The sequence below is a fragment of the Vidua chalybeata genome, chromosome 7 (genome assembly GCF_026979565.1).
Source record: "Vidua chalybeata isolate OUT-0048 chromosome 7, bVidCha1 merged haplotype, whole genome shotgun sequence".
In the NCBI taxonomy this organism is placed as follows: domain Eukaryota; kingdom Metazoa; phylum Chordata; class Aves; order Passeriformes; family Viduidae; genus Vidua; species Vidua chalybeata.
Genome location: NC_071536.1, coordinates 449,978 through 466,918, shown reverse-complemented (window position 1 = coordinate 466,918; position 16,941 = coordinate 449,978). Strand labels below are relative to the sequence as shown.

Genomic DNA, 16,941 nt, shown 5'->3' with positions numbered 1-16,941 from the left:
CCCCTTATCAGCAGATGTCTCCCCATAAGGAAGGATTGATTGTGGAAGAGATAAGGAACAAGTGCCCATTTAACACAAGACAAGTGCCATACAGATGGCAAATAGAATACATCTTGCTTTTTCCAGTCTGGGACAACAGCAGCCAGGGAAGATGTGAAATGTGTGTGTAAAGGCCTTTGAATTCACAGCGCCCAGAGAGAGCTTTGGGGCTCACAGCGGGACAGAGATGGTTCTGCTCACACCTCTGTCCAAAGGGGGGTAACACATCCTGCTGCAGGTGCTTGGGTTGTTCTCTGCAGCTCCAGGTGGATGCCAAAGCTGCTCTTCACAGCCTTCTTCCTGCCCCTCTGCCAAGTGCAATGGGCCTTCAAGGACTGAAAGGAGCACAGAGAGCCAAAGGGGGACACTTGCAGCTGCCTCACTGGGAGCTCCCTGGGCGAAGCACTTTCCTTGAGAAGCAAGCCCCTTTCCTCCAAAGGTGTTTCCCTAAATGCGCAGCTTTTCCGGGGAACACCAACACAGCCTTAAGAAACGCTGGCAAGGCTGAAGGAGTTCAGGTCCTTTCAGGACAGGCGCTCCAGCTCTAGCTCGTATTCCCCCAAGTGCGTATCCAGGTGGAGGTTCAGATGTGCAGACCTAGGCCCTCTACCAACACAAGCTGCCCACTGCCTCTTCACCTGCCTCAACTCCTGCCTGTGCTCACGGCACCAAATCCAGGCTGTTCCCGGCCACAGACCAGAGCCCTGTTACTACAAGATGCTCTTGCCAGCACCTTCCAGGACTCTCCGCTGTACACACAGCGCTTTTCATGCCCGCTCCCAACAGGCTTTGGAAGGCAGAGCACAACCTGGCTGCCTCTGCCAGCAGCACACCCCAAACACAGGCAGAGGAAGAAGCAGCAGGGGCTGTTTTGCGGCCATGCCCAAGAGAAACGGGAAGGGTGCCCTCCCTGTGGGCTCACTTGGTTGGCTTTCTGACTGGCTCTGAGCCTGGGGCTGCCATTCCTCACCTGTGGGGACCAGAACCACACCCGGGATCCCAGCACTGCCTGACAGCGCTCCGGGCACTGGCACGGTTGCGCGTCCGAGTCCTGGGCGCTGCGCTGCAGCTTCATTTGCTCTTAGGCACACCCAAAGCCCCCTGTTAAGCCCGGATGGTCGCTGGTTCTGTCCTCTTCCGCATCCTGTGCAGGGATGGAGCACTGCTGAGCTTTAGGAAGCTATTCTTGAAAACTTCCAGCATTCCAAGCTCCTTTGAACTCTGTGGATGCTTGCCATGGAATCACTCACAGCTGGGTTCATCCTCAGGTTGGCTCTTCCAAATTCCAGGGGCTCCAGGGTGCTCAGCAAGATCTGCAACTCCACAGTGTTGTGGAACTGCACCTTCAGCACAGGCACCTTTTCAGCCGGATCTGCCCTCGTTGCTCTGTGTGTGCGCCCAAAACATGGCGTGGAAGAGAACGGCAGCAGGGGCCCGTGTGTCCCTGGGCTCAGGATTTGCGTCGCTTCATCTCCACAGAGATGCAGGCAAAGGGAAGAAGCCAAACCGTTTATTAATGGAAGATGAAACAAAGAGACGAGAGGGGAGGGGAAAAGAGGGGATGGGCAGGGTCTGAGGGCTGGAGGTAGGGAGCTGTCAACAGGGAGGGAGAGTGGAGGGGAAGAAAAGGTGATGGATAGACTGAGGGCTGGTGAGGCAGAGCTATCAAAAAGGAGGACATGTGGAGAGAAAAAAAGGTGATGGGCAGTGTCTGGGGGCTGGAGGAAGGGAGCTATCTAGAGGGAGGGAGCTATCTACAGGCAGGGAGAGTGCTGAAGCCACAAGAACTGTGCCCTATGCCAGGAGTTCCAGCAGCACTGAGAGGTGATGTCCTCTTCAATGTCTCCGGGTGTGTTCTTGGGACACTGGTTCACTGGATCCAGAAGGTGTGCCTAATTCTTTAGGTCTTTGAGGAAACTGGGCTTGATTTTCCAGGTTAGAGCATGACGGGCTGGCATCCTGCCTCCGGGCTTGAAGGGCTGGAAGAGACAGCAACAGAGACATGGTGAGATCCCGGATCTGTGGGAATGCTAGGAGTCCTTCTGAACAGGGCCATCCCACCCAGAAGGGAGTAGGAGACATTGGAATCAGCTGGGAGGTACTTGCCATGTCTCCCAGACGTGTGCCTGAAATCTCTGTGTGCTCTGCCCACAGCCTCCCTGGTGCGCACCGGGAGCAGAGCCCACTGCAGCCGGGACAGGGCTCGCAGCTGCCCCCGCCAGCCCCCGCTGTCAGCCCGCTGCCCTCACTCACCATTGCAGATCAGCTGGAGCTCTCCCTGCTGCCCCCTCGAGCTGCGCTCGGCCATCCCTGCGAACACAGAGCCTGTCACGGCCCAGCGGCACAGCTCCCTGCCAGCGGCGCTGCCAGCCCTGTGGCCACACGGCCTCCTGGCCCGGCAGGGCTCAGCCCGGGCCCTTGCCGCACGCTGCCAACCCAAGGGCACGGCTGCCGGAGGGCTGCAGCAGCGCCCAGGCCAGGCGGGGCTCCACGGCGCCGGGCCCGGATGGCGCTGCCGGGGCAGCAGGTGGGGCTGGGGCCGAGCTGCGGCGGGGCGGGGAGGGAGCCCGGGCTTGTGGCTCACCCATGAACCTGACGGCCGCCTCTCGCAGGGGCTCCTGTGGGCTCTGCAGGTAGGGCCGGGCCCGGCGCAGGTGCTCGGCCGCTCGGCTCCTGTCCTCTGCCAGCTGGAGAGAGCAGCAGGAGGGAAGGGTTGGCGCGGGCTCCGCCCCTGGGCCGGGCGCTCCCTGCGCCCAGCCCAGGCCTCCCCTGCCCGCACAGCCCTGAGGCCCGGCCAGCAGCCGCTGGCGCCGGGCTCTGGAGGGGGCAGAGGGCCGGCTGCTGCCCGGTGAGCCGCCGTGCCGCCCCGCAGCTCCGCCGAGCTGGGGCTCCATCGGCACCCGGCTGGGACCCACGGGAGCCTGGAGAAGAGCCCGCGCGGCCTCTGGCTGCAGCAGCGGGCAGGGGCACAGCTGCCAGCCCACACACTGAGCACTGTGCCCATGGGGCTTCTCCAGGCTGAGCCTGGGCCTTCCAGGCCGTCCTTACCAGGACCTCAGCAAACTTTGACAGCTGCTCCTTCTCCACCACTTGTTCGAGATCCCTCCTGTTCAGGTACTTGGCCACCCAATGCAGCGTTTCCTGAGAGGCCTGGAGAGCAGCAGAGAGCCAGAGATGGCCCCACAGCCCAGGCCACAAGACCTGTGCCCCTGTGCCAAGGCCTGGAGGAGGCTGCAGCCCGCCAGGCGCCAGGGCAGGAGGCAGCCGAGCCCCCTCCCAGCATCATAGAAATGCTCACCTTTGCCACGTGCCAGTTGTCATCATGACAGTAGATGAAAAGTGTGTCCAGGCTCTTGTTCACAATTGTCTCCAGGGGCTTTTTTCCCTCATCCACTACCAAGTCCATCACCTTACAGAAGAGTTGAATGGAGAGCAACTGCACATGGCTGTTGTCCTAGAGGAAAGGAAAAGACCTACACCAGCTACTCCAGGCCCACCTGGGCAAAGGCCTGAAAATCCACAGGGCACAAAGTTTCTGGGAAGCACCCGATGCCTGTGGCTCAGGATGCAGAACCTTACGTGATCAAAGAGCAGCAGGAGTGCCTCAGCCAGCTTTGGGGCGGTGGTGCTGGATACCAGGATGTCTTTGTGCTGGAGCACATTGGTGAACACATGGAGGCTCATGCTGACCACCTCTCTATCTCCATCCCCCAACAGCTCCAGAAGGCTTTGAGACACGCTGCACATTCTTCTGGCCTGGGTGGAACACAAGGCTGTGCTGGGAAGCCATGGACGGCTGCACGGCCAGCAGCGCCCTGGCACTGCAACCCCACCCTGCTGCTGCAGGGCCCACAGGCCAAAGGCCTGTCCCAAAGCACTGGGGCAGGTGAGGCAGGAGAGCTGGGAGCAGCTGCCTCAGCTCCTGAAGCCCTGCCAGACCAAGGGGCTGCTTTGCCCGGCGCAGCTTCAGCCGTTGCCCCCTTCTCACCATCGAGGGATCCTTGCTGGGCACCACGAGGCCTCTGAGTGCCAGGCGATGCCGCTCCCTGCACTCGCTCTGCAGGTGCCTTGACATAATCTCCAGCATGCTGTCACCACATTTAGTCGTGTCCAGGCACTCGAGGACCTGAAAGGCACAGGGCAGTGACAGGGGACCCGGCCGGCAGGAGCCCAGAAGCGCACAGGGCTGGGCCCAGGCAGCAGCACAGGGTGTGGGCACTGTCCTGGCAGCTGTGGCTACAAGAGGGCAGAGAGCTGGGAGGCAGCTCAGCGAGGCAGCGCTGGCCAACAGGCTCACCTCCACAAGGAATGCCAGGGCAGGCAGATCCCAGCACGGCTCCTCCCTGCTGAGCTGCCGGAGCAAGTGGAGTGCGATGCGAGAACACAAAGGGATCAAACCACGGAGCATCTCCCTGGCAGGGGGGAAAAAGACACCAAAGCCCTGAGGTGGGGAGACCAAACCTCTCACAACACTGACTCACAGAGCTCTGGTCTTTCCCCAGCATCCCTGGAGGGGATGTGAGCACTTGGAGAGGCAGCCCCTTCTGGGCACCCTCCTCTCCCAGCCTTTTCCAGTCTTCTTGGCTGTCTCCCGCTGAAGAGGCCCACTGGCCCATGAGCACAGGGACTGTGTGGGGCACAGGGCACAAATGCTGGGGGCAGTGGGCAGAAGAGGGTCTCACCTGGCCAGCAGACCCACGGCATAGTGCTGGGTGTGAGCACAAAGCAGCGTGTCCCAGCCACGCTTGCGCTCCATAGCCACCACCACATGGTCACACTGCAGTCGGCAGAGCAGAGCCTTCATGGCCTGCACTGCAAACCTGTGTGCAGAGGAAAGCCCAGGTCACACTGGGAGCACTGGCGCTGGCCACAAGGGCATGGGAAGGACAGGAGGACTGTTGGGACCTGTTGGGCTTGCTGGGAAGGCGGTGTTCCTCCCTGCATGCTCTCCAGAAGTTATCAACTTCCTCTGGTGGCATCTGCTGTGTGGTGATGACAACATGGAAGAGCAGAGCCACAAACAGGCGGGAGGAATAAAGGACGATGGTCTCGTGGCACTCAGGCACTTGGACAATCAGCCAGATCACCAGAGTTGCCTGCAAAAGAAGCAGCCCAAGGCAGCGCTCAGTGCCGAGGTGTCCATGGGGCAGGGCCCAAGGGCAGGCTCAGGGGGAGCAGCGGGCCTGCTGCCCCCTGAGCCTGCCCCTAGGCCAGGTTTCAGCCCAGCGCCTGAGGCATGGAGAGGATGGAGAGCTGCTGGAGAGGCGACCTGGGGCTGAGCAAAGGCCCAGAAACTCACAGCCAGGGCAAAAAGGTCCTTGTTGTCCCCATCGGAGGTGCACATTCTGTGCAGAGGCCAGTCCTCCATCACACAGAGCAGTGTTGGCAGCACTTTCTCCAGTGCTGGTCCTGATGAGCCTATGGCTCTCCACATCATTGCAGCAGCTCTGTGGGATGGCAGCTCTGTGTCAGGGGCATCTCAGTCACAGCACCATGCCCTGTGCAGCTGTGGGGGCCCAGGTGACAGAGGCCTGGTGCCCTGAAGGGCAGGGGGGGAGCATTGGCAGCAGGCTCAGGAAACAGAGGGGCCTGAGGGTCCTGGGCCTCTCTGCCTGTCTGGCAGAGACCATTGGACAGGCTGTGCAGGGCCACGGGCCCTAAAGGCTGCTGAGCCCTGAGCTCTCAAGGCTCGTGGGCCCCGTACCTGTCACACGTTGGGGCACAGCGCAGGAAGGTCAGCACCACGTCAGCAGGGTGTTCTTCTGCCAGCCTCACAATGTCCGTTTGCAGCCTGGCATCCACAGAGACGTGGGACATGAGACTCTGGTGGATGTTCTCCACCTTGGCTGGCATCTGGAGGAGACATGGGGGAGACTTGGAGCGCTGTCCAAAGGAACAACTTCCCCAGCTTCCCCCAAGAAATGCTTCTGTTCCCACCACACTGTGCTGGCCTCAAAGGCTGAGGGGGCCCAGAGACCATGGCTTGAGGGGACACACCATCCTGGGAGGCCTCCAGGTGTGGACCCAGGCTGCTTACCTGCTGCTGCTGGTGAGAAGAAACACAAGGCTCCTTGAAATAGTCGAATATGAGTTCCTGACTCAGAGTGGGAGTGGGCGTGGTGTCAGTATTTGCAAGGCCCTGAGTCTCTGCGGTGTTGGCGTTTGTGATGGCCACATCCTCAGTCAGTGCCATGTCAGCCTTTGCCCTGTGATCATTCATTGCAACCTCAGAGTCTTCTGAGTGCTCCAGTGAATCTGGGCTGGTGTCAGTAGTTGTGACGCCCTGAGTCTCTTCCTTGTCGTGGTTTGTGATGGCCACGTCCTCAGTCATTGACGTGAGAAGAGCCTTTGCCTAGGTTTCAGTCTCTGAGGTCTCAGAGTCTTCTGAGTGCTCAGCCAAATCTGTGTTGCCATCAGGCTCTGCCTGGAGCTCGGTCAGCCCCGAGTCAGGCTCGGCTCTGCCCTCAGCTGCTGTGCTGCCGGTCTTTCTATGCCGAATGCGCAGGAACTGCCGGAACATCTGCAGGAGAAGAAAGGACAGGGAAGCCTGGGATGTTCCATGGAGTGCTCCAAGCGTGGTGCTGGGCTGAGCAGTGACAGCAGGCCCAGCCCATGTGGGGATGGCTGCTGGTACCTTCAGGCTTTTGCGGAAGCGGCCACGGGCGGGTTCCTGCTCTTGTGTCCGGTCCAGGGCTGCATCTGGCAAAGAATCAATGCACGGGCTGGCTGGCGGGCATCCCCCCAGAAAACGCTCTGGTCAAAATAGAACTGGGGGAAAAGATGAGGAAAATGAAATGTCTGGTGAATGCAGGTGCAACACATTCTGTATTAAATATAGAGTTGGAAAAAATTGGTCCTGGTAAAGTTTTGAATATTAGTGGAGCCACAAGTCACCAGCAGAAGTTATCCCTTTCAAAACCACAATCTTATAAACTGGGAAAAGGAGTAGGAATTCATCGGTTCTTATATATGCCTACGCCCCCCAATCATCCCTCACAGATGGGAGTGGCTTTGTAGGAGCAGGTCAGTGAAAATCAGGATATACAATTAGCAGAGAGCAACAGGGGATAGAAGCCCTACCTCTGTGAGTTTTTGTCTCTATAGATTGTTTTTTTTTTTTATTATTTCATTAAGTTTGTTCATTTTATTAATCTCAATTACAAGAATTCCAATTTGGTATTTTGGATTATTACTAGTTATATATAGATTGATCTTTTTATTGTAATCTATTCAGATTGATTTATTTAATTGTTTCTGTTAGATTCATTTGGTGTTCTACTGGTAATGTTTTATTTAGATTCTACATTTTAATCATTTAATTTCAATTTATCAATTATTTTATTTGATTGTTTTACTCTACAAAGTTTTGTCAAATTTCATTATTTAATTTCAATCATTCAATTTAATCATTTTATTTAAAGTTGACAATTGTGATTCCAATTATTTAATTTCAGTCATTCTGCTTCAAATCTACTAATTATTTCATTCTATTTCAATTATTTGATTTTCAGTTATTTAAACCTGAACTGGATTAGAAATTGTTATTCCAATTGTTTTATTTCAGTTGTTTTATTCCATTTTTTAATTTCAAGTTATTAATTATTTTATTCAATTGTTTTAATTTTAAAGTTGATACAATTGTGATTTTAATTCTTTAATTTCCATCATTCTGCTTCAAATCTATTAATTATTTCATTCTATTTCAATTATTTGATTTTGAATTATTCTCATTTAAATCTGAACCGCGATTGAATGTTGTTATTTCAATTATTTTGTTCTAATTGTTTTATTTCAATTTTTTTCAATATCTTATTTCAATTGTTTTACTTCAATTCACCAATTATTTTAAGTAATTGTTTTAATTATGTCATTCTATTTCAAATATTTGTTTTTCAATTAGTCTTATTTAAACCTGACCTGGATTAGAAATTGTTATTCCAATTTTTTTTATTCCAGTTGTTTTATTCTGGTTGTTTTATTGCAATTGTTTCATTCCAATTGTTTCATTCCAGTTGTTTTATTTCAGTTGTTTTATTTCAATTGCTTTGTTTCAATTTATTAATTATTTAATTCAATTGTTTTAATTTAAAAAATTGTTAATTCCATTATTTTGTTAGATACAATACTTAAAATTAAATGATCATGTGCTAGTCTGATTGCTTATTTCCAATCATTTTATTGAAATTTAATTGTTTTATTCCAATTGTTTCTTTATTGCAATTACACAATTCTCATTTTGTGATTCCAATTAATTTAATTCTGATCATTTTTACTTTAATTAAATTATTTTATTTTAATTATTTATTTCAAATGTTTTAATTAAATGCCAATACTTTAATTTTTTGTTTGATTTCAATCACTTGATTATTCAAGCTCGTATTCATTACGTTAATTTAGATTGTTGTATTCAATATTTTGGATAGAATTTATTTTTGACCAATCAAGGTTCCAATTGCTTTATCAGTTTATTTTGTTAAGAGTTATTTCAATTGACCTATTTCATATAAGTGTAGATCCTTTCATGAGCTCATTTGAGTTACTGGTTGCTAGGTTAGTTAGTTGTCCGGTTCATTTACAAAATGGGGCAGTGTACTAGTAAGAACTCCCGTAGGGGAAGGACTGAGAAGGGTAAGCTGAAAGAAATTCCACCCAGTAGCCCTTTAGGAGAAATGATTGAAAAATGGGAAAGTGATGAGAAGTTTAAGGAATTAGATAAAATAAAGATGATACAGTATTGGGTCGAGATATGGCCAAAGGAGGCTCTTCAAGAAGGGTCAGTTTACTGGCCTTGGTATGGTTCAAAGGAGAGAAAACCAGACCAAAGAGGAGAATTTGAAAAACCAGACTGCTTTTACTGCGGTAAAGGGGGTCACGTTAAGAAATATTGTAAGCAGCTCGTAAAGGGCCAGAAATTATACAGAGAAACTGAGACAGGAGTTGGAGAAGGAGAAGATTAGGGATGTCAAGGGCTCTATTCTCTGAGGGCAGTAAAAGATTTAAAAGCAGAGCCCTCGATAAATTGAGAAGTAGGCCCTCAGAGAGAAGAATTTGAATTTTTAGTAGATACAGGAGCTGATAGGTCATGTGTTTTTAAGATACCAGAAGGAGCAAACTTAGTAGAGCAACTTGTAAAGTAAGAGGGGCAAGCAACAGTCCATTTGAAGTACCTGTAATTAAACAAGTAATAGTGAGAGGAAATTCAAGGGAAGGATGTGTTGATTCACTATTTATGCCTAAGTTGAACTGTAACTTACTCGGCCGTGATTTACAAATAAAGATGGGGATGGGGTAGTTCCGAAAGAAGGGAAGATGGTAGCAACAATTATGAGATTAAATAGAGAAGACGAGAAAGAAATAGATTCCCAGGTGTGGGCAGAAGAGGGTGGTTGAGGTTTATTAGACATACCACCGATAGAGATAAAAATGAAACCCGGAACTACAGCCATTCAAGTCCGTCAATATCCCATCTCAGCTGAAGGAAAACAGGGGTTAAGTCCCGTAATAAAAGGATTGATTCAAGATGGGGTATTAGAGCCGTGCATGTCACCCCACAATACACCAATTTTACCAGTTAAGAAACCGGATGGAAGATAGCGATTAGTACAGGATCTAAGAGAGGTCAATAAGCAAACTGTAGCCAGATATCCAGTAGTGCCCGACCCTTACACTCTGTTGAATAAAAAACCACCAGAACATTCCTGGTTTAGTGTGATAGCTCTTAAAGATGTATTTTGGGCGTGCCCATTAGCAGAGGAAAGTAGGGGGTGGTTTGCTTTTGAATGGTATGATGAGAACACAGGGAGAAAACAACAATATCAATGGATGAGATTGCCCCAAGGGTTTACTGAATCACCAAATTTGTTTGGACAAGCACTGGAAGGGTTATTAGAGCAATTTGAGCCAAAAGAGAATAGCCAGATTTTACAATACGTGGATGATCTATTAATTTCAGGGGAGCAAAAGGAACTAATATGAGAAACTACCATAAGACTTTTAAATTTTCTGGGAAAAAAAGGGGTTAAAGGCGTCAAGGAAAAAAGCTCCAATTTGTAGAGCAAGAAGTAAAATATTTAGGACTTTTAATTGGGAAAGGTTATAAGAAATTAGCAATGAGTAGAATTGAGGGAATCCTATCCCTGCCCTCCCCAAAGACAAAAGGGGATGTACGAAAATTATTAGCTTTAGTTGGGTACTGTAAATCCTGGATTGATGGACACACCCAGTTAGTTAAATTTTCATACGATCAATTGGTTGAGACCAGGACTTTTGAATGGACTGAAGCAGATGAGGGGAAATTAATGGCATTGAAGGAAAGACTGATGAAAGCTCCGGTTTTAAGTTTGCCAAATTTGGAAAAACCTTTTGAACTGTTTGTAAATGTAGATGAAGGAATTGTTTAATGGTGTATTAGTGCAAGAGTGGTGCTGAGAAAGGAAACCGGTTGCGTATCTATCTAAATTGTTAGACCCTGTGGTGAGAGGCTGGCCCACCTGCCTACAGTCAGGGGCCGCTACTGTGACTCGAATTGAGGAAAGTTATCAACTAACTTGTGGAGGTAAAATTAAGGTACATATCCCCCATGATATAGAATTAATATTAAGCAAGAAAGCTAGTCAGTGGATTACGGACAGTCGATTACTGAAATATGAAATGAAGTACTCACTAATATTGATAACATAGAACTTACAACTACAAAAGTGCAAAACCCTGCACAATTTTTATATGGGAAATCAGAAGGCCACCTTGAACATTGTTGTGAAGAATTAATTGATCTGCAAACTAAAGCAAGAAAAGATCTACAAGAATTACCTTTATTAGAAGGGGAAGTGTTATTTGTAGATGGCTCTTCTCGAATTGTCGAAGGGAAAAGGATGTCAGGTTGCGCAGTCATAGATGTGGAAACGATGAAAGTAATAGAGAAAGGAAAATTGCCAACGAAATGGTCAGCTCAGTGCTGTGAATTGTATGCCCTAGTAAGAGGTCTAATTTGGTTGAAATACAATAAAGGAACTATCGATACTGATTCTAAGTATGCTTATGGAGTTGTTCACACATTCAGTTAGATTTGATAGGAAAGAGGGTTCATAAAGTCTAAAGGTAAAATGTTAATTCATGAAGAATTGATAAAAGAAATATTAAAAGCACTAAAAGATCCATTACAAGTCGCAGTAGTACATGTTAAAGGACATCAAAGGGGGACATCAATAGAAATACTCGGAAATAATTTAGCGGATCAGACAGCTAAAGGGGCAGCTTTAGGAAAAGAAGAGCAGCTACTTAAAATAGAAAACCTAAGAGTAATAGATGGGGAAGAGATTCCAATATTCACAGAACGAGAGCAAGAAGAATTGCAAAAACAAGGGGGCGTTAAGGATGAATTTGGGAAATGGACAATGCCTGATGGGAGGCAAGTATTGAATAAAAATCTATCTCGGAAAATCCTGGAAATTCTGCATGCCTCTACGCATTGGAGAACTCAAGCACTGTGTGATCACTTCTTAAGAACATATGTGCGCATTGGGTTATTTGGGCTAGGAAAAGCTGTAACAAAGGATTGTATGACTTGTCAGAAAAGAAACAATAAAATAATGGAGAAAGTACCTGTAGGGGGAAGAGAATTACCTAAAAGGCCTTTTCAGGATATACAAATTGACTTCACTGAATTTCCTCAGGTACAGAGGTTTAGATATTTATTAGTTATCATCGATCACCTTACCCATTGGATAGAGGCTTTTCCAACAGTAAAAGCAACTGCGGAGCTGTTAGTAAAATTCTACTTGAACAAATTATCCCACGTTATGGTATAGTGAATACAATAGATTCAGACAGAGGGCCTCATTTTACTGCTAGAATTTTACAAAATGTAATCAAAACCCTTGGTATGACTTGGAAGTTGCATACTCCTTGGAGGCCCCAAAGCTCAGGAAGAGTAGAGCGAGCTAACCAGACCCTGAAAATTACACTTGCCAAGCTAGTAGATGAAACAAAAATTAATTGGATCAAATGCCTCCCATTAGCCCTGATGAGAGTGAGAACAAAGCCTAGATCTGATGTGGGTATTTCCCCTTATGAATTGATGTTTGGACTCCCATTTTTGACCACCTCACATTGCATGGGGACATACGAAGGAGATAAAGATGTGAAAATTCACCTAAAAACAATTGCAAAAACATTAGAAGAGTTAAGAAGAAAATGATATCTCCCCCAAAGTACTCCTATTGATTTTAAAATCCATAAATATCCAGCAGGAGATTGGGTATTAATTAGATCGTGGAAAGAACAGCCGTTAACCCCCAGATGGGAAGGCCCGTACCAAGTTTCATTGACTACCAAAACTGCAAAAAGAACACAAGAGAAAGGGTGGACCCATGATACCAGGGTCAAAAGTCCAGTTCCGGCTCCCACAGAATAGACTATGGGAAATTTGACTAACATCAAGCAGCACCTCTTGTTTTTATAAGTGTTGTTCTAATGTTGTAATTTATGAACTGTTATTTAAAGATATTGTTTATCAACCTGTTATTTAATATCCTATTTAAATCCAGTATTAGTGTAAAAGTTAAGATAAAGAGTTATATGAATATTTATTGTCATATTTATTAAAATGTTACTATTGAAAATATTTATTGAAGTTAGAAAAGCATCTCTTTGATTTTAAAAAGTAAAAGTAAAACATTCAACTAATGGCAACTAATTACAATTTCTGGTATTTCTCATTACAGAATCAGTGACAAGAAGTCTCCATAAGATAGAGCATTCTCCCACCACTGTAGTGATCTGACCCTAAAACGGAAAAAAATAACAAGTCAACACAGGGAAAGAGTGGAGTGAGACGTGGACACCGGTAAGAACCGGTAAGCACAGGGGGCAAGCCCAGATCAGGTGACAGTGCTCTTACCATCCAAAGCTGACTAAGGACCATGAGAATCAAGAGAGTAACCTGTACTGGACCCCTATGGGGGTTGATAGCAATAACGACTGTGAGTCTCCAGGAGAGCTCACCAAACTCCTGTGATAAGTGCTATCATGCTGTCTATACCGGAAATGCGCGAAGCGCAGTTCTCAGATTCCACACTAATCTTAACCCTGAGTGTGTTGACTTGTCACAATTACAAACCTGTGTAGAAGATGGAAAAACCTATTGGCTATTTGAAAATGAAGGGACCCCTAAACAGAAACTAGTGGGGGAATGCCCTACAAGGGAGAAATGGTTCTGCACTGACAAGAAACCAGGGAATAAGGTTTGGACTTAATGGAAAAGGATTGGACTTAAAAAAAGAAAAAGAAATAAAAAGGGTGAATAAACCAGGGGTAGAAACAAAATTACCGAATGGAAAGAATTTGTTTTCAGATCTAGTAGAAAGAATTAGCCATGAGTTCAACGTATCGAATATATGCTGGATATGTGGGGATACCAGGAGGTCAGAAATATGGCCCTGGGAAGGAATCGCGCTCAGCCCTCAAGAAACTCTAAAAGCAATGAAAAACCTAGATAGAGATCGAAAACCAGACGTCCAAAATGCGGAAGAAGTTTGGAACTTAAAGTCCGAGGTAATCGGGGAAGAATGTATATGGAGAAAAGGACTGAACTTTCTTTCCTATGTAGGTGAACTGTCTTGTAAAAGGTATCTAACTACTAATGATACCCATGAGTGGTGGATTCCCCAGAGTAAACATCTGTATTGGGCACAAAAACAAAAGCCAGGCTCAAACTGTTCATTTATACAAAGAGAACAATTGTAGGAGTGTCTAGCTAAAGAACCAAATCTATTTCAAGACGAACCCTGGTTGTCTAAATTTTGGAACAAAAATGAAGTTAGAAATACCAGATCACTAAAATTCTGGAAAGGCCCAAAAGGATTGTTTTGGATTTGTGGAAAGATGGCATATGTGATGCTACCAAAAGACTGGAAGGGCAGTTGTACATTAGGTGTAATAAGAGTGTCATTCTTTTTACTTCCAAAAGATGACCATCCAGATTTAGGGGTACCCCTCTATGATGAATTAAAACGTCAAAAGAGATATCTAATTGGAGGAACCCAGAGCTGGGGAGACGAAGAGTGGCCCCCAGAGAGAATTATTGAAACCTACGGCCCTGCCACCTGGGCACAGGACGGTGCATGGGGGTATAGAACCCCCATTTACATGTTGAACACAATTATAAGGTTACAAGCACTTCTAGGAATAGTTTCTAATGAGACAGCTTTAGTTTTAGACTTGTTATCAGTACAGAGCCGCCAGATGAGGACTGCCATATATCAGAACCGGCTAGCCTTGGACTACCTGCTGGCCGAAGAAGAAGGGGTATGTGGAAAGTTTAATTCATCTGAATGTTGTCTAGAAATTGACAATCATGGGGACCTAATTAAAAATGTAACCACCAGGATTAGAAAACTCGCACATGTACCAGTACAACGATGGACCCCATTGATAAAAGCTAATTGGTGGGATAACATCTGGAATGGAGAATGGTGGAAAAAGATACTGCTTATAGGGGGAGGGGGGTTGGGGGGGGGACTCATAAATTTAATTTTCCTTCCTTGTTTAATACCTTGTCTTATCAGAATGATTAATAACATTGTCCAGACTTCTCTTGAAGGGTTAACAGATGAGAAAATTATGCTGATGAAAGAAAACCAAGACAGAAAAGGAACAGAGAGCGCAAAAGAGATGTATGAGAAATACCAGAAGTTAAGAGAATTTTACCAAAAGTATGAAATCCAGTTTGATAAGTTAAGGCTGATGCGGGCCAAGCCCGATCAAAGAATTAGAGGGGGGATTGTTATGAACAAAAATAAAATTTAAACCTTTGGGGAACGTAGTTAACAATGGTTAAATGTTGTTAATACAAGGTAAATGTTGTTAATACAAGTTAAATGTTGTTAATACCAGTAACAAAGTGTGATTAGTTCTATGAAAACCCAGTAGTGTGGTTCATGTATAAAGGGGGAGTGGAACCAGGGAGGTGATGGGTTGCCAATCTTTGTGCAGGGGCAGAGAAACTTTCAGGAGTATTCTGTCATAGAACACAACCACAACTTAAATCAAGATTGGAAGAGAGACCAGCCAATGGGAGGTGAGAATTCCAAAATGATTGGCCAAGACTGCACCAACTTATAAGTCAATCAGCAATGGAGAAATAGACCTGTCACAGCACAGATCCTGAGCGCCCCAATCAGGAGACAAGAGAGAGACTTGAAAAGGCCTGGGGTGTCTAACTCCCGCGTCTTTCCTGGGAGCCGCTTTCCCTGAAAACACCCCTAGGTTACAATTACTAAGCTGTTGAAACAGTATCTGGACTTGCCTGAGGCTTTTGCGGCCAGTTGTTCATTTTGTAATAAAGAAGCTTACTTTTTTAATCAACATGCCTCCTTTTTGTTACTTTAAAGTTTCCTTCTAAGCCTGTTTGCAACATGTACTGTGGACTATGGAGAGGATCTTGCAAAAGAATTTGCATCAGGATAAAGAGAAGGGGAGAATGAAACAAGGCCTTTGCTTGACATAAGCACAGAAGTAAACGAGTACTTAGCACAGATATACATAACTACTTAGCACCAGTTAGCATAAGGAAAAACTCGAGGGCCAAACCTGACAGGAGAGTGACTTGACAAAAAGCTTTAGACAGAGTCTACCAGAAGAACTAAGGGCAAGTACGGAATCAGCCCTGTGCAGGGAAACCATGAGGAGGAAGTGCTGCTTTAGGGCATGGACACTGCTCCTGGACAGCGGCTGGGCATTAGCTTCGAGGACAGGAATCTGACAGAATGTATTTCTAACCCCCTGCCTATCGAATCACCGCAGCAGGGTAAAGATGGATGGTATTTTTGATACAATTCCTCCATAAATGCACTAAAATTCATACATGGCAGAGAAGCATGTTAGTGGGGTGCAGCCCCATGCCCTCCCCCCGGATCAATAAAAGGGCTTTTGGCCGACAATGCATTTGTCTGCTGATTACTTTGAATTAGGGAGGCCCCTCAGGACTGCAGTATCCTGAGGGAACACCATTGGCCTTGACCTGTAGGCACCTGCAAAAGCTAAAAATCAGCTGCCTCAGCTTCCAGGGCCTCTCTGGGCCATCATCCTGACATGGATGCAGAACTGCTGCCAGGCACTGCTGGGACCCAGCGGGACAGGACCAGCTGTCTCGTGTCCACATAGCACCCCTGACACAGCCAGGGCCGTCCCGAAAGCAGACAGACGCTCCCGTGTCAGCAGAGAGGAGCAAGGAGCACTGGGCTCCCCTCAGCTGGGCTCACCACTGTGCTCCAGTGGGAGGGGCAGACAGGCCACCCACCTTCAGGGCATCCCCTGCATCAAAAGGACGTGCATTTTGGCCTTTTCGTCCCTCCACCCCAGAAGCAGGCCTGATGTCTCCTCCTCTGGAGTGGAGTCTTTCCAGTTCTGACGTCATCTCACGCTTGGCCAGCGCCTGAGATGAGCCGCAATGGCTTGTGATACCACTTCCATGCCAAGCACAGCTCCATTGTCTATTGTTCCTCTTTCACAGGTTAACTTCCCATCGATTGACCAACCCATTGCTTCTTTTAAGGGTCAAATTCACAGCAACTTCACAATAAGGTTTCCTTCATTGTCTGTTCTTCATTACCTGCCTGATGTGCACAACAGCAGACCAAGAATGGCAGGGCCTTAGACACGATTTCGGTCCCTGACACACAGGCTCCTTGTCCCACTGCCGGCCTTCCGTGTGCTCAGCAAGATCTGCAACTCCACAGTGTTGTGGAACTGCACCTTCAGCACAGGCACCTTTCCAGCCTGATCTGCCCTCGTTGCTCTGCGCGTGTGCACAAAACACGGCATGGAAGAGAACGGCAGCAGGGGCCTATGTGTCCAAGGGCTCGGGATTTGCGTCACTTCATCTCCACAGAGATGCAGGCAAAG

General features: G+C 47.4%; 1 protein-coding gene across 3 annotated transcripts; it reads left to right on the top strand.

Annotated features, from left to right (window-relative positions):
- The first annotated feature begins 2,455 nt into the window (after positions 1-2,455).
- Positions 2,456-15,402, top strand: LOC128790865 (endogenous retrovirus group 3 member 1 Env polyprotein-like). Of its 3 annotated transcripts, none has more exons than XM_053948019.1 (2): positions 2,456-2,566; positions 12,762-15,402. In XM_053948019.1, exon 2 carries the CDS (start codon positions 13,921-13,923, stop codon positions 14,842-14,844), a length of 924 nt encoding a protein of 307 aa, XP_053803994.1. In that variant the 5' UTR covers positions 2,456-2,566; positions 12,762-13,920; the 3' UTR covers positions 14,845-15,402. The 3 variants fall into 3 exon arrangements, with proteins under 3 accessions (XP_053803994.1, XP_053803993.1, XP_053803995.1); XM_053948018.1 differs by lacking the exon at positions 2,456-2,566 and adding an exon at positions 6,677-7,062; XM_053948020.1 differs by lacking the exon at positions 2,456-2,566 and adding an exon at positions 7,076-7,123.
- The last annotated feature ends 1,539 nt before the right edge of the window (positions 15,403-16,941 follow it).